Consider the following 18,503-nt stretch of genomic DNA (forward strand, 5'->3'; position numbering starts at 1 on the left):
CTCAGGCTCAGTTTCCTTGATATATGTGACAAGAACATCTGCCTATAGTATCTATCTGCCTATCTACATGTCTGTCTATCTATATGTCTATCTATCTATCTCTTCAAATACTGTACGTGAAAGTTGTGGTGTCATTAAGCAGAGTTCAGAGGCGGAGGATATATGAGAGACAGTGGCAGGATATACAGCATTGTTGGCGAGGCTGTGCCACCCAGCGTCACATCCCATGATGGATAATGAGCAGATGGATCGACGCAGACACGCTCTCATTTGGGCACTACCTGCCTCTGAACTGGCACAAGCCGGACCCTCTGTGTGCCTTTGGCTCTTTTACACACCACGTTAATCAACTGTTGAAGGTACAGTCTCCATATGAATTAAAATGGTAATAACTTGTCCTGTTCCCTCTCAAGAATGCCTAATTACACGCAGTTCTAGAAAATAATTACATATTTTGTGCTTGTAGTTCATTAGGTTTCCTCAGTGTTAACACATGTATGAACATTAAAGTGTGACCTCTATTTTTTTTTTAATTGAAGTGTCATTTTAAACTAACTAGCAGGTTATAGAGTGACAAAACTTGAACTTTAAAGCAAAGGTGAAAACTCTGTGTATTTGAAAGTAGATTACCCAGAAAGCATGATTCATTGGAATTAATTTTTTAATCAATAGTATAATCAACATATAATTTGTCACCATACGTCAGTTGATTTGACTTCAGTAGAACCATCATTTTTTAAAATAAAGGTTGGTTCTAATGAGAAAAAAAACGTTTTAGCTTTTTTAAACACAATGTTAAAGAACATATACCAAAACTGAAGAACCTGCCGCCAAACATCATATTCAGTCAAAAAAATAAATAATAATTCTACAAGACTTGTACGTTTTTGCTAAACCTAAAACCACAGTAGAACCTTTTTTTTGTGGAAATTTTTACCCTGCATATACACTTATATCTTGCATATCGTCTTATTTCTTTACAGTTTTCAAATTCCAGTGAGAAATGATCCAAAAAATCTGAGCCACATGACCAGCTTTCATATTACTGATGCACGCTGAGTGTAAAACAGAAGCAAAGGAACGCAGCTTGCATTTCACCCAGTAAACTCAAATCATGCAAGTATTTGCACAACACACCTCCCTATTTTCATTTCCTCCAGTATTCAGTCTTGCGTTTTGACGCATGCAACAGTTCTAGTGTTCATTAATTTGTTCAAATACTGTAAATGTGATAAAAAAAAATTAAACAACAATAATAGGTGGATTTAAATGTTAAAAACATACATTAGATTGCCTACTAAAATGGATTAAAAAATGTACATTGTACACTTCACAATATTTTTTCTTCCTTCAGATTTTTTCCTTCTCCAAATGTGAGTTTAATTCAATAATGTCATTTCTGTAGGACATAAAACACATAAAGAAGAAATGTGATGTGAGTATATCAACGCCTGTCTTGTCTCATGTAATTTATTGCTTGTGAGGAAAACAGCACACTTATGTCTCGCTGAAGTGTATTCTTTGTGCATGCATTCATGCTTTAATCTTTCTATCAAAATAATTTGAGATTTTCTTGATTTGAATATTTACTGTTAATGCATGACTATCAATATCACAGTTTCCCTATTTTTATTATTTATTTGCATTCATAAAATATTTAAATGTAATGCACAATAACATAAGCACGGGCAAACTCTTATAACATTTTTTTTTTTTTTTAATAAAAGCTAACGTTGTAGTGCATGCAATATTGCATTGTTTTATTTGTACTAAAGCGGATACAGACAAGCAGTGCGCCGGTCTGTCAGGTGCTGTGTGTTTGTGCGCGTGTGTCTGTGTGTGTGTGTGTCTGTGTGTGTGCCTCTCTGTGTGTGTGTGTAAGACAGCGGCTCGCGATGTCCACGCTCTCCACCACTGTTCTGGTGATCCGATAGTTGTGAAAAGCCACCACTAGTCGCCCCCAGTGCTCTTGCAGTCTCCAATTTTCTTTCCCACTGTAGACTTAACGTCACGTCCGCACTTGAACTTGAATTTTATCCCATTGTACGGAGGCAGCCCTCGCCACAGAGACACAGAGAGCTCCCGGAGAAGCAGGACTCCGCCATCTTCATAGAGGCAGAAAAGGGAGAAAAAAAAGCTTCATTCATTGGAAAGGAGGTGGCAAGTCCATGTCCCTGGTCTCCAGTGCGCAAAGCCGAATAGGGGAGCAAGTGCAAAGAGTTGGAGAGAGTGCAAAGTAACCGGGCATCGCATGCACTTCGAGCCCAGGAGAGAAGAAGAACTGTCCAGTGCTTGGCACAGTCAAGTGCCAACTCAAGGAGAAATTGGATTCGTTTTTATCCAATCTAATAAGTAGACTATTTTTCTTTTTTAGAATAATTTTGACTCAGAGAAAAAAAAAATCGAATTGCCTTTGACAAATCCATAAGGCGCAGACCGGACGAAGAGAGAGCCACCACAGGGTCCAACCTATCCAAACGCACCAGGCATCACATTCTGAGACACTTCCAGTGGTTTCTTCACAACTGTCACTCGTCAAGGATATTTTCGCCCTCGGACAGATCTCGCGCGGCACAGCTGAAGTGCATGTGTGTGTCGCTGAGGTACTGAGCGTCTGCGCGTCTCTGGTCATCTGGAGAGCCGGAGCGCAAAGACATTTTCGCTTCTCTCACATTCACGGAACCCCTTATCTCTATCCACGGCTCGGAGCTGTGGCAATTCTTTGGAAGTCCCAGGAAAAAAAAAAGTTTGTTACCGAGGGAGGAAACAAGCTCACGCCACGGACACGGAGGACAGAAGACGCGAGCCGACTATTCCTTGTGCGGGTCTCTGGGCGATGCCAGTGTAAATGCCAGGGCAATGTCCCGTCGCAAGCAGGGAAACCCTCAGCATTTGTCGCAAAGAGAAATTATAACACGTAAGTCAATCTTTTGTTTAACTTATTATTATTTGTGTTTAGGTGATTGTTTAGCCATGTTTAGCGATTTTGTTTTTAAATCGGTCTAGTGATGAGAGTAACGATTGGTGTGTGAGTTTGTGGTGTTTAGTGATGAACTGATTACATTAAAATGCGTTAAATCATTATAATCTTTTCAAGTAGAAGAACAGAATCGGAACAGTTGAATTAATTAAATTAATTAAGATATTTATTAGTTCAGCTTTAAGCTAACAGTAGACTTAGAGCTACTTGAAAGAAATAAAAGGTCATTTGCTTGAAAGTGTATTTAAAGAATTAATAGAACAATTTTCTGGACTACATTAAAATACAAATCTTTCATTTAGTATGTTTTGTATTAGTTGTGTTTTTTGTGTGTGTTTTTTTAATAGGCTATCAGATAGTTTGGATTAATGTAAGAATTGTTAGCAGGCCATGAGATCAGATTAAAAACTTTAAATTGCATTAATTATTGAAGTATTTGCAAAGCTTATGTAAAGTTAAGTTTAGTTAGTTTAAATAGAAGTGTAGGTTGAAGGAGCTGTATGCTATTTTAGTATTTAGATATCATTTCTTAAATTATGCTAATTTAGAGTGAACATGGTTTATTTTTATTTTCTCTAGTTTAATCCCTGTATATGAATTGGACATTCTATTAGGCTATATATGAACATTAAAATAATTTATTGCAAGATAAAATAAATTTCATTTTGCCTACAAAAATGGCTTGCTCGAGTTGTAGGCCTGTCTTCTCAAATCCTAATGCAGTGTAACTTTATGTATCACGTTTCGTTTTAAACTAAAGTCTTTGCACTTTTTGACAAGATATGTGTAGAAGTTCTCAAGGTGAGAAGCTACCTGTAACCACCGAGCACATGGACGGTTTAAGGTTTTATTTTTTGCAGTGCACGCACTGCACGGTTGCAGGGAACTTGTTTTTTAAAAACTAGGTTAAATTGATTGTAATTGTGCAACATTTGTGCTTTTAAATCTTAGATGTGCACTTGAAGGAAAAGAGGTGTCAGAACAAGGAAAATTATTTACATGAAATTGAACTTGATCTCAAAGTAGGCGATACAAATGTCAAGTTTACTTTTACTTAAGTTGTTACATTAATTAAGAAAACACATTTTTGAATCGGCTTCTTACACAACTCAACTTTTTATGCAATGCCTGTACTATTATGGAGAAAACAGAAGCTTGCACAATACAAAGAAACAAAGGAGGCATAGGTCTAATAATGTTTCTCACACTTAGCTTTGCCCCCGAGTCAAGGTTGTGACTGTACAGCGTAGGTAATGTGAGGCAGATACTGAAATAGAGAGACTTTTTGTGACAAAGTTCCAAACAAAGACAAGAGTTATATTCGATTGCTTGATGATAATTTCCTTTTTAGATTTTCCTTGAGAGACTTTTATATCATTTAGGAGACAGTGTATGTGCGTGTATATATATATATATATATATATATATATATATATATATATATATACACATCCAGCAACTAATTTTAAAACGTGTACTTTTCCTAGAATGCAACTGTTGCAGTAAAACATATCAGATAACTCAAAAGACAATGAAATCTGTCCTGATTTAGTTTCATATTCATGCTTAAGTGTAGTCTACAGAGCATAGATAATTCATAGCAGAAGCTAGTGATGTAATACCACCCAAATCTGTTTTGTGTTGCAGGGTTAGGGCCATGTATGCTGTGCATATATGCCCTAACACACACCATTCTTTTGTCAATGGCTTAATCTGTTACTGTTCGTGCACATATGTACGCGGTTGCACTGTAAACATTTAGCATGCCTTCGCTTTGTGTGTTTGAATTTGCTGTTGAGTTTACAAATATGCCTGAGTCTCACGAATACGACTATGACTTATGACCGAATGAGAATTGAGATGTTATTTAAAGCTTAATGCACATGATCTTGTTTGCGTCGCATGTAGGTTTGCCATAGGGCATGCGCTGCCCTTTTTTGTGTGTCATCCGCATATGCGATCATGACAGTCGTTTATATCTCTTTCTCATATTTAATTGTGCACCAGCATGTGCAAACCTATTTTGTTTACAGCAGAAATTGCATCCGTTCAATACGCATGTAAAACAATCATTCTGGTTTAGTAGAAAATGACCCTTTTTGAATTTCTGTCGCTTATAGTTATCACATGTCCCATCAGTCATTGCATGTACAATGGCTGTGGTTATTAATTTGGGCTTTAAATTTCAGAATGCTCCAGTTACACCAAGGAACTTTCCCCGAGTGCTTTCTCTCCCTCACACACACAAACGGACACAAATGCAGACGTGCACAGAGTAAAGCAGACGCCAGTTTAGACATCAAGCTTTTGTGTATTTTTTTATTTTTTTTACATGCACACAGTGAAAGAGAGAGAGAGAGAGAAAGGAAGGTGGTTGACTTTCTCCTTTTTAGAAACTAGAGATTGAAAGGTGTTCATTGCATCACCGGTGAGTGAATATATAGGCTTCAGAGAGGTTCCTCAAACGTATCATGCCTGAGTGTTATTTTTTTATGCAGAGGGCATGTAGGCCAGGTGCTAGCAGATAGTCATCTGAGCTCAGGGGTACGTTCGGAATTCTCATCACATGCTGATGTGTACGAGTTTGTGGCTATGATTTTGATGTAACGAGTGTTTTTGTTCGTACTCGAATTTTTCGTGCATGCTAGCATGTGTGCAAATGTGCAAGCTCAAAGACCCTGTGCCAGCTTGATCACTCTTACTCACTATTTGATATGTGGCTGATTAATGGAAAAAGCTTCTTGTGGAGCAGCAAAATTGGCATGAAAATGTGATATCTGTTTTTTTCTTTGTAATATTCAAATTTTGCTTTAAATGTCAAGGTCAAAAACAGAAAGGTCCCAACCTCAAAGTTTCATTTTTGAGGACATATTTGGAGCTGTAAACAAGGGTGTGTGTGCATGTCTGCTCGTCAGCATGTCTTCTGTGGTATTTAGTTTTGTTAACCACGGTGTCTTAGCTGGATTAGCCTCGAGTTAGTGAGTGGCAATTTCTGTCTGCTCAAGTGTTCAGGAGAGAGAGAGAGAGTGTGTGTGTGTGTGTGTGTGTGTGTGTGTAGTCTACGTCCACATGGTAATTTATGTGTTTTTGGCGTGAGCGATCTGCAAACTTTGCAGTGCTGTACATCAGTAGTTTTAATGGTTTATCAGCCTGTGGTTGTGTGCTACATCACGCCACTCAAACACATATTCTATAAACCCAGTGGTTTATTAGTTCAGCGTGAAATGCGAACGGTTGCAGCATTTGGCGTGTTTTCTTTATACATGTTGGAATTTTCATTCTATTTTATTGACTGAACTAAAAATGCAGAGTATTTTACAGTTTTGTCGTTTTCTAATATGAATTAATTATGAAAATCAGGTATCGTGCAAGCCCTTAATGTTCTCTAAATTACTGTAATTTTTAGATGCATTTTCTTAATGTTTACGTTCACTGAGTGTATTCGTGTGAGCATGTCATCACCGATTTAGCTGAATTTAAATTAGATTTTTACACCTGTTCAATTTGTCATGTCAGTGTAGTGCCTTATATACAGTAGTGCTTTAAAAATAAATCTAAAAGCAAGTTAACAGATGTCATCTCCAAATGAAGGAAATCAGATGACAGCGAGAAGGTAATTTTTCTCCGGTGAGCTGCGGAATTATGAAGTTGTAACATAAATTTTCAGCTCTCGCTTGAGATGCATGTTTCACATTAGACCTGCCAGCACAGGAAACTGTCTTTCGGAACTTTGCTTTTGAATGTGTGTAGGACATAAATTTTAGCCATGACTTCGTCATCACATCTGAGAGAATTTAATTTATGATAATAGCTCGAATCAAAACACATTCTTGCCTGTTTGTCAAGACATTAACATATTTGATTATAGTAACTAAAAAAAACCCCAGATATTTGGATGCAGGTGTGCAGCTTCAGAAATCCATAATAAATCGTCTTTTTCTTTTTCTTTGTTTGTTTATTACTATAATGTTTGCTTATTTATTTGTAATTTGCAAAAGTATGTATGATTATATATAGCATATCATGAAATATAGCATATTTTAAGTTAAACTAAACAGCACTGAAAATATATTCAAGTTTCTTTTTTAAATGCTAATTTTATTAATTTCTTTCATAGTTCAGGGAATCAAATGTCCTTGTTTTTATTTAGTTTTTGTCTGGGTGCTGAATTGGGCCACCTTGCATTTGAAAATGCAGAGTTTGCTGGCCATGACCTGCTAGGGGGAGCTCTAAGTCTGCCAGTGGGGGTGGAAGGCAGTTCTGAAAAAGTCTAAAAACATATTTCCTAAATGTACTTAAATGGTTAAGTCGAGTGAAATAGTGGGCTGCGGCTTCCGACGACTCTGCATAGATGTTTCAAACGATACTGCCATTAACACACATGCTCAGATGCAAACTGTCAACGCCTCACAGCAGCAGCTGCTCTTAAAACATGATGGCTCTGTCATTCTCTCTCCCTTTCTTTTTTACTTTGTCTTTAGCGCTCTAGCACTTATTTAATAATTTACAGTGAGAGTTGGATCGCTTCTCAGTGCTCATTTAGATGTGTAATAAGTTTTTGATAGGTGTAGCTTTAAATATAGAAAGGACATCAAGCGTGACACCAAAACAAACAAATTTAGGTTGAACGTCACCTCGTTCGTTTTTCCAAGCGTGCTTAAAAGTGAATGATGAAGTGTCTCTGGAACTTGTGGGCCCCTCTGACTGAGGACCTATTGTTCTTGCCATCTAAATAAATAAATTTGAGTCTGTGATATAAAAAATGGTAGCCTCTACAGAGCTTACACTCTCCACATAACAATGGGCAAAATGTCTGCCTGGCACATTTGATTAATATGCTTGCATATTCTCTCTTCCTTTCAGTTTCAGGTGCCTTTTGTTTGCGCCACGAGCGGGAGAGGGAGAGAGCAACAGAAAGCTCTCTCTGATGAAATGTACAGAAGTCTATGGCTGTCTGTCAGTATAAATGCATCAAGGCGACTGAATCCTTTGGACGGCATCAAAAGTGGGCATAGTTTTCCATGGCTTGATTTATGAGAGACAGACACTCGTAATAGTGGCTTGAGTGTTTGACGTCCCACAGCTGGCTGAGTTCTGACCGGCTCCAAGCCTGGAAACGCTCCGCTTCCTGAGCATCAGATGAGTGTGTTGTGTGGGAATGTGTTACTAGTTCTGCGATACAGCACGTGCCTTTTAGAGTTATTTCATTAGAAACAAAAGCTTTGCAGGGGGGAAAAAAAGAGAGAAGCTAAGCTTCAGGTGATATTTAGTCATTCCAGCTACCCATAATTCCTCCCATCTTCTTTCCTTGTGAAAATATTAGGTAATATCTCCCTGATGAGATTTGCAGATAAAGGGTTAGTGATGCTTAGACGGGCTCCCAGTGGACATCATCATGTTAATCTCTTTTTACCTGCAAGACAACTCATTTTCTTTTTTTTCCCCCCTTTTTTAATTAAACAATGGACTAGTGCCGCGGCGGCGGCCGAGGATCACGCTTTTAAAATTCCACCGCCGCCGTGTGCCACGATGATCCCTGTTCTCTTCTTGTTAACAGCTTCATTTGCACATGCACCACGCTTTGCGCTCACACATGCACGCCACCACCGCGCACGCATTTACTAGTGTTTTAAAACCTCGCCGAGGCGCTTTGCATCTGCACAGAAAGCGCTCTGCAAGCTAAAGCATCCAAATATCCTGAACGAGTGCGGCTCTTTGTTTTTTATTTTATAGGATTTGCGAAGGCCTTCGGGCTAGCAGTTTTCTAAAACATGATGGTGTCACTTATTGAAGAGAGCGTTTTATGTAATACATTTTGACACAAATTTAGCTAAACAAACAGGTCACAGAGAAGTTTTTAAGCAAGAGAAAACAGGAAAAACTAGAGGCCTAGCGCAAGGCGGAGGTTTGCGGTTTGAGCGTTGGTACGCTTGACTGTAGGTTACAGATTAATGACAGACTAATTAATTCCTGATAAGTTCCTGTACGCGCCGCTGATACGTGTGCATGTGTTACACAGGCCTTTTGCACGCACGACGGACGTGAAATGATTAGAAAGACTGCTGCCGTTGACTCGCTACCTCTGTCAATCTGTTTGTGTGTGTGTGTGTGTGTGTGTTTGTTTGCGTGCCATCTGAGTGGAAGGCTCAAACCAAATCCAGCCTGTCCTACTCAGCTAGCCTGCATCTCTGTTATGTGCTTGGGCTCAGAGTGGGTATTTCAGAATTTTAGTTTGTGGGCTTGTGTGGTGAGGTGTGTGTACGTAGCAGCGCACAGAGCGAAGCCCCCACCCACTGCTTCTGCTCTTGTGCAGCTTGGGCTGATGGGGAAACATAAGAAAATAACGCACAAACAGTAAAGCGGAGCTTTTTATTGTTTGATTAGGCCCTTTCCCTGGCTTTCATTTTCAGCACGCTCAGCCCTCCGCTCACACAGTTCTGTGAATGGCTTTAATTGGCACGGGGTAAATCTTTATATCTGGACAGCATTATAAAGTCTTTCAAGATTTAAATACGAAAATTTATGGACCCAGTAAAAAACAATATGAAATCCGTTAAATGGTGTGTGTTGTCTAATTAGGCCCTAACATTAGCAATGGCTGAAAAAACCCTGAAAGATGTCTGAGACTTTTCGCCCTGATATCGCTACGGAAAATCTCAACAGCTCAACCGTGAGCCAAATAGCGGCGAGCGTTAATGGTGAGGTTTGCAGGGCGACCGTCCGAGGATGAAAGGTACGCTAACGTTGGGCTGCTAAAGCGCTGTTACGTAACATGCAGACCTTTGTGTGTTTTTGGAGGGAAAGCCAGACTGTACCGTGATCAGCCAAATACCTGTCAACAGCAATTTGGTTCCTCACAAACAAAAAGACTTCGTAAGTATGAGTCAGAGGGCCCGTGAACAATGGTACGCAAATCCAGAATGGAAAAGGATAAATCCCTGAACTGTGTTAAGACGTGCCTTGTGATGTTCGTTTTTGGAAGCCATGTCTTTTTTTAGTTTTATGTTTTCCTGAAATCCCATTAGTGTGCATTCTGACTCATATAAATGTTGATTTCTTGGGTGAATGAGGCTTATTTTTTAACATGTCCATGTTTTACTAATTGCAGGATGTTAAGGCAGTATGTGCATGAAAAATATTGCCTACTGTATTTATGGTGCTTTTTTCATTCAAAAATGAAATGGAGGTAAAATAAGTAAGTGTATTTTATCCAAAGCCGAGATTTAATTTCATATCATCCTTTTATAGCCACCTATAAATATTATTCTGACTGTCTTACTTCCACTGTCCCTCACTGTCTTTCTCTCCGCCTGCCAGAGAGTGCTTGATGAAGACAAATAACATTTGACATTTCGGTGGCCCTGATAGAATTATATGGAGTATTTGTTGAGGGATCAGAGAAAATCATGAGCTGTAATGTTACCTTGGTGACAGCATTGTTATCGCTGGTGGATGTGTGTGTGTGTGTGTGTGTGTGTGTGTGTGTGTGTGTGTGTGTGTGTGTGTGTGTGTGTGTGTGTGTGTGTGTGTGTGTGTGTGTGTGAGACTGTGAGGAATTGCAGACTCTCACCTGTTTGCCTAGAGCAGGAAACGCAAACCGCCGGATCGGGCCTCCGTGTTTCAATCTCGTACCTTCAAGAGACTTATTTAAAAGAAAAGATCTCCTAAAAGTGAAAATTCTGTCATTTATATAACCACTTGTCTTTCCAAACCTGTATGACTATCTTTTTTTCTGTGGAATGAAAAAGGAGATGTTTGTAAGAATGTCTGAGCTGCTCTTTTCCATAAAAGCACCATCATAGTTGTTCATATTCTATATTCTGAGTCTTCGACTGAATTTAAGTGAATATTTACTGAAAATTCTCTTTGCAGTCGTCATTCTCTTTTATTGTATTGAAAAGAGCTGCTTGATCTAGATGAAAAAATGTCATACAGGTTTTGAATGACATGAGGGGTGAATTAATGACATATTTATTTATTTTTTTAGTTTATTTTAACACGATTAGTTCAGACTCTATAGTCAAGTCCAAGACTGTACCGTATGTTTACATGATTACAACACCTGGTGTGTGTCTATGTTTGTGTGTACGGGGGTCCCTTCTTTTGAAGTGCGTACTAGCGGCATTGCTTGCAAGCAGCGTGTTTCCTGTGGTTGGCACAGACTGAGCAAAAGAAGGGGACAGAGGGAGAGAGAAAATTTCAGCTGCGCTCGTTCTTAACCACTCTGGGTTTTTTCTCCAGCTGTCACTTTGATTCAGGTCTGTGCTAGACCTATGACACATTAAACTAACGCTTTCCACTAGCACACCTTAAATTCTCTCCCACAGTACAGAGAGGCTGCAATCTCCCTCTCACCTCCTCTGAGAGTTTAACTCTGCTTATTTGTTTAATTTTTTTAATTGTACATTACCTGTTTGGCGAATTACAGCTAGACTATTACAAATGTTTAAATGTATACACTCTGGCTCATGTTGTCTTTTTAAACGTGTAAATCATAGAAAATGACCTCTTCCTGTAGTGATGTGTATTTTAGGGTTAGTCGTTCCTGTGTGTGTGCATCTCTGCTGGTGCAGCTTCCCAGGATGCACAAATGCGTGACGCATAAACGGGCACACATGCACGCATATTGCTCACGTACATGCCTGCAAGCAATCTTCATTTATCGGTTCAAATGCATGCTTTTTTGTGCATGTGCTCACAGGTGCAAATACAGTTACAGATAAATGTAAAACCGTTTCTGTTGTGAGACCTCCCCCAGTATTGGAGAAATGTATTTATAGTGGGGTAAAGACAAACAAAAAAACACAATGAATTTATACCAAAAAAGTTTTTAATCTTATAATATATATATTTCTTTTATATATATTATATAAAATATCTATATATATATATTATATATATATATATATATATGGTAATATACATTTTTTTTTTGAAAAAATGAATTAGAAAATATATATAAGAAAAAATTATATATATACAAAGTATATATGAATTCATAGTCATAATTGAATTCTGAATTGAATTGAATTGAATTGAATGAATTCATAGTCATAATTTCAGTGCAGTGTATTACATACTGTAGGTTGATGAGTCTCTGCAGGCCTTTCTCTTTATTTACATGCAGACTAATCTAATGCACAGATGGTCTGATATTGCCCGGAGGAGGCCTGTGCCTCCTATATATTTGAGTCGGGGTCGGGGGGGCTGGATTTGAGGGGGGTTGAAGTACCTTAGTCATCCTCCGTTATTTCTTTCATTATGGTGCAAAATCTGAACCCAGTGACAATGTGTGCTTAAATAAGATTTATTTTAATGCTTTATGCTAACTGAAATGCTTCCTTAATATGATTGCAAAGTGTTTAGATGCTATTGTTTAACAGGATGCAGATCTAAAGTCGCTCTAATGTAGTACGTATTCGTCTGAAATGGAGATAAGAGGCTTCATTTTCAAAGCTGCATTCCGAGCTTGACATTACAAATCTGTCCGCATTCATAATTTGGACCGTGGACAAATTGCAGATGGATGCGCAGGCTGCTCGTAATTTATCATCGAAAATTAGTGGTTAGGCGGTTCCTCTGGGAGATGTAAACAGGGCTACCTGTGTTGTGTGAGCAGAGTGGTCCGTTCCTCCATCTTTGTCTCGCTCGGCGTCTGTCTCTTCTCATGCCGTTCCAGTGAGCGGCATGGTTTCACTCGCTTCTCTGGCCTCAGAGAGGCTTTTAGGCCTCGTTCTGGTGAAAAGCTAAAAAACGTGCACAGGCCAAATTTAATAATTAAAACGATCTAATAAATTAGATCCTAATATGTGCTCTTAAGGGTTGTTTCACATGGCCGTTGTTTCTTAAAAAAAAAAAAAAAAAAAGTCTCCCATTTGTCATTTAGACTGACAATTTGAGAATTCATTCCTTCATTCTCTTCCCAGATTTATGTGCACTTCAAAAATCCGCACCTGCTCGCTGTGCGGCTCTAAGTGTTGCTATGGTAGTGTTTTTCTTCTTTTTTCCAGCTTTCACCCAAATCATGCAGCGTGTTGAGTAGAGAGAGCATGAAAGCAGTGACAGGAAGCTGAAGAGTGTAAAGTGGCAGTCAGAGAGGTGTTTGTCTAGATCTTATGATTAGTATGGCGCAAGGATAAGCTGTCAAATGTAACATCAACAGAGCTGTCTGTCAGGGGGTCCCGAGGGGGCTTTGTCAAGGGCCTCTACTGTCTTTGATAAAACTGCTCTTGCACTCGGCGTTGGGCTACAAAGGGCCGATTGTGGCCGCATACTTAAAGGTGAGGCTGAAATTTCAAAATGGAGGGAGAGGGACTGAGGTTGTCCGGGGTACTCTGTGGTTTCAACGCCCGTCGCACTGCACTGTTTATCTAGGTGACAGAATCAACCAGAAGATCTGCAGGGCCTCTTGCTCTCATGGCTGAGCAAATATCTCTCACAGCCAAAAACGGAGCCCTCCCTCCTTCCTCCTTGCTTTTTTTGGTCTCTCTCTCTCTCTCTCTTCTCCCTTCAGACTCACTCTCTTTCTGTTTCAAGTCTGGCGGACTCATTCTCAGCCTCACAAGTACTGTATTGTATATTAATAACAGTTCCTTGCTCTTGGGTCTTGGCCTCACATATGGATGTTTATCAAGCGTTGGCTGGTTACAGGACAGAACACGCCGAACGCGAGTGCCTCGTGTGTGGCCGCTGGGATGATTAAATTGAAGTCGGTCTTTATTTTCTGCTCTCGAAGTTTAGTGGGACTGTCATGGGACATAGGTGAATGCTTAAATGGGCCCCAACATTCATTTCCTTTATTTTAACAAGCTGCCAAATAACTAAATGCTAAATGACCTGACCCTGAACTCAGAAAATGTGTGATTATGTCTCAAATTCCACGCCATTTGTATTTTATTTCAATTTCCTGCACTGATGTGTTTAAGTCAGGTTTTTGTTTCATGAATTAGTGAATGAAGGTGGCTAGGGATGCAGTTTTGGAGGGAAAATGCATGGGAAGATGTAGATTCAGTTGCAAATAATGAGTTAACGATGAATCAACTCAGTTAATTTGCATAAAGTGACTAGTGTATTTAGAGTAAAAGAGAATATTAAATGGGAAATAATTTAGAGTGACACTTGATTTTATTTGATTGGATTATGAGGGCGTATTATGGTTTGGTTAATACTTTATCGGCCAATTTAATTAAATATTTTAAACTTCACATACTGATCTATATATATCATTTTTTTTCTCCCACATGAATTTGTGTAAGAAGGCAGGCTTAAGAATCTGGAAGAGGAAAAATACATGGATAGATACAGTGGCAACTTATTAGTTAATGATGAATGAACGTTTGTAGGTGAGGCATTTCAGAGTGAAACAGAATATTAAGCAAGAAAAGAAAAATGTGATTATTATTGGTAAATAATTTTACTCATACAAGTGGCCAGTATTTTATTTTAAATGTCCATACCGGTGTATTTAAATCAGGGTGAAGGCAGGCTAAAGGATCTAGAAGAGTTAAAGATAATTTGTAAATGCAATTCATTTGCATGAAGGGATGTTTTTCAGAGTAAAAACTAAATATTTTGTGGGAAATAATCTAGGGTGGGACTTGGTTTTATTTAAAAGGATCTGATTGGTTTGTGAAATTGTAAACGTATTATTCTGTGGTATTATTGGTTAATATTTTTCCTCACCCACATGGCCTTGGTACATCAGCTGAAAAGAAAAGTAAAAGTAGACTGTTATTAATAATTGTTTGTTTGTTTAGACCACTGCACATATTGAGATTTTATCAAGATTTCATGTTGTCTCAAACCACTTCTGTCTTTTGGTCTTCCTTGTAGCGGAAGCTGAGCATGTGGATGCGGGACTGGCCGTGGCTGATCTCCACTCTCACCCTCTGCTGGATCCCAGCATGCCTGGGACTCTGCCTCCGGGCTTGGGCGACCACGACCTCCTCACCTGTGGCCAGTGCCAACTAACCTTCCCACTGGGGGACATTCTGCTCTTCATAGAGCACAAGAAAAAGCAATGCCAGGGTCTGACGGCTGGCCACGGCTGCTACGACAAGATGGCGGACCGCAATAGCCCCTCGCCGCCCCGCACCGAGCTGAGAAAAGTGGTGGAACCGGTCGAAATTGGAATCCAGGTGACACCTGAAGAGGAGGACGAGAGACTGTTGACGCCCCCAAAAGGAATTTGCCCCAAGCTAGAAAGTGGCCTGGCAGGTAGGTCAAACTCTCTCCAGAAAAGTTTTGAGCAGGCATAAGAAGCTGACGCTAATGAACTCGAACGTTCTCTCGCGCCAGCATGTTTTCTAAAACTGATGTGCGCAAACATACACTTACAGCCTGCAGAGTTGCAGACAAAGGGAGACACACACTCATTTACCTCGGTAGGACTCTGGGCGTCCTGTAGTGATTGTGATACCGCTCATCTGCGAGCCTCAAGAGAGATTGTTTTTCCTTCAGCTGATTTCATTAGGGGAGCCTACGCCGTGCAAAGTGAAACATCACATTACTGACTCAAAGCCCTAAAACCCCCTGAAGGACTCTGGTAGTTGAAACAAATTGTGCAAGACGTGACAGAGAACTCACCCTACTTTCATGGAGAAATCCAGCCTGAGCCATCTGCTTAAAAGGTGAAAAGCTCATTAAAATTCAAATGCTCCAAAAAAAAAAGAGAAAGAGAGAGAAGGAGAAGAGAGAATGAAAGAAATAGAGTAGGATTAAAAGAGTGAGTTTCCTATTGAATAGGGGTAAAGAGGCAGTTTAGTTTAGTCCAGCTGTAGGGAGAGAACTCTCCCAGTTATCTTACAAAACAGCGCAGTCAAGTCCTTCACAAAGAAGCCGGAGGGATCTTGGGAAATGGGTCTCATAAAATAATATTCTAGGTTGGACAAAGTTACCGGGGGAAACGCAGGGGAGCGGCTTATGACACTGCCTCGGTTTTTAATAACGTCGTTTTTTAATGCCTCACAATCCTTATTTGCGAAAGTTACCCGAGGCATCGGAGACAATTTATTCCGTGCCACCACAATGCCTCGTGTATTTAAATGTCTGTAATAATGAGGCCGCTGCTAAATTACTCAGTACCTCACATGATGCAAACTTCACTCCCAGACTGACTGACTGGCTGGCTGCTCGCACAGAGAGAGTGTTGGCGTTAGTTGTGAAATATGATGCAAGCGTTCACACAGTTACGACCAAACTGTTCCACTACAGTTCATCAGTGATGTTTTTTTTTTTTTTTTTTTTTTAAGACTGACTGGTAAACGTGTGCTTTGCTAACCACACAATTTGCTAAATAAAGAGGTCAGGGTCCAAAAGTGAAAGTTTTAGTGCACCAGCAAATAGTCAAATTGAACCTTTTATATTATCTATTTTATAATATACTTATTAGAATTACTTTTTAAATAAAAATAATGCACAATACAGTAAATGGCTGTTTTTTTCTTGCATATTAGTGACATCCAGTGCAGTAGCGAAACATAAAAAATACTCCCCCCCCCACCCCCTTCTCTAAAGAATTTTTTTTGATGATTTAATATCATTCACATACTGTATCTGTGTTGTGGTGTTCTAGAGGAAATGATATGCAAGCGGCCTTATTTGAAAAATTTTAATGATACATTATTGATTGAAGTGACAGTCATGATACATTGCTTACGTCAGCAAAAGTTGCATTTCATTATAGTTTGACTGTAAATTATTATAGTTTAAGTCAATTTCACTTGCATTTGACACTTCACTGTAAAAAAGTGATCAGTTGACTTAACTTAAAACAGTGAGGGAACCCATTGCCTTAAAGTTATTACGTAAATAAACTTAATGCGTAATTGAAAAAAAAAAAAGGTTCCACATAACATAATTTTTTCAATTATGCATGAAGTTTATCGGCTACGGGTTTCCTCACTTTTTTTAACTTGCGGGTGTTTGGACTATGTTTACATTTAGGTCCTTTTTGTTTTTTTGTTGTTTTTGATGTAAACCTTTTAAATGACTTATTCCAGATTATACAGAATTTTTGTTCTCAACAAAATTCTCATTTTGTAAATGTTAAACAAAACATTAGCTTGTATTTTAAGGATAAAAAGAAAAGTGATTAAAAAAATTGTGATTACCCAATTCATGTTATTTCAGTCAATGCCACACAAAATTACTAAATCTCTCTTCATTTCGAGCCACCTTTGTGGTAAGATCTGCATTGAAAAATAGTTTTAATCTCATTTAAATTTAAGAATTTGAAAAATGGGATTTTAAAATGAAAGGTGTTCATTTGCCTTTGTGAATCATATTGCAGTTAGGAAGAGTAAATTTTACACCTTTCATTAATTCAGGGCTGGAGAGGGAGGCAGTTCGCAGAGAAGAATATAACGGCAGATGAAACATCCTCTGAAAGTGATTAAGACGCTTGAATGTCAGCTTGAGCATGCGGCTAAACACTCACAGGCTGCCTTGTATTCATAATTGCCTCCCAGCAGGTTAAAGTATTCTTTTATGCTAAACCTTTCCCGTTCCATTTGTTCTCGACGTGAAACAGAAAATGACACGCAAAAAAACACTCAGCCACTCCGCCTTGAAAATAGCAGTGGTACTCTTGCTCGGCAAAGCATAGATCATTTTTCATGAATTTGTTTGTTTTTTTTCTCCTATAATATATCCATCTGCTAGCTTCAAGTGGAGAAATGAGAGAGAGCATGAGAATGCGGGAGATAGAGAAAGATGTGGATGAGGAAGACCACTTCTGGATCCATCAATAAGATTCCAAAAGCCAACTCTGATCATACCAACATTATTTCCGTAAGAGTTCCTTGCACTTCCAGACCCTCACAACCGCATTTTGATCTTTTCATTAAACCGTCCGTGTAACCTTGACACACGAGCACTGTTGTGACAGGTCTAAAACTGCACCACTTCATTCCCACATGTCAGCCTCCATTACATCAGCCCTTTCTTTTCGGCCTCTCACGTATGATTCAGCAATAGTCCAATGGGAAGAGCCTCATTTCAGGCCTTACTTCCTGAAGTTAACGTTCCCAATATCATGGCTCATATCTTGCGGTATATTACGGGCCTTTAGGAAGAAAATCATCCAAGTGATTCTTTGTTTTTGGTTGAGTGAAGGTACTGAACGGCAACTTCATTAAGTCGCATACGTAACCATTCTCTCGAGACTCCGTAATGATAACTAAACACTATGTGCTTTGCTCCCGAAACCCTATAATCAGTCGAAAAAGACCCTGTGATAAAGTATTCTGATTACTGAAATTGCTTTTAGCGATAATTCTCCCAGTGGCTTTTTCTTTATTAGTGTGTATGAAAAAGTCAACGTTATCTATGACAATACGGGACAGCCATTGAAGAGGAACCACTTGAGGGTTGAATTCAATATTTCTTGCATAAATATCAGCAGGACACAGGCTCGCTCGGCACCGTATTGTATTGCCACTTAGCCTTCTTAAGTTTCAGCGGAATTTAATTATATTTAATGGCCCTAATTAAATAAAATATGACATTCTGCATACCCTCAGGC

The 18,503-nt window shown here is 39.1% G+C and overlaps 1 protein-coding gene across 3 annotated transcripts in view; it reads left to right on the top strand.

Moving 5' to 3' along the window:
* Positions 1-18,503, top strand: part of bcl11ba (BCL11 transcription factor B a) — a 74,021-nt gene that overhangs the window by 22,568 nt on the left and 32,950 nt on the right. For 2 of the 3 annotated variants that reach the window (XM_079632309.1, XM_079632311.1), the window contains exons 11-15: positions 143-359; positions 984-1,116; positions 1,406-1,435; positions 2,056-2,917; positions 14,813-15,196. In XM_079632309.1, the coding sequence (XP_079488435.1) occupies positions 2,860-2,917; positions 14,813-15,196 (442 nt within the window). In that variant the 5' untranslated portion in view covers positions 143-359; positions 984-1,116; positions 1,406-1,435; positions 2,056-2,859. The other variant, XM_079632310.1, reaches the window with a different exon arrangement.

Source organism: Phoxinus phoxinus, assembly GCF_949152265.1.
Source record: "Phoxinus phoxinus genome assembly, chromosome: 13".
Classification (NCBI taxonomy): Eukaryota; Metazoa; Chordata; class Actinopteri; order Cypriniformes; family Leuciscidae; genus Phoxinus; species Phoxinus phoxinus.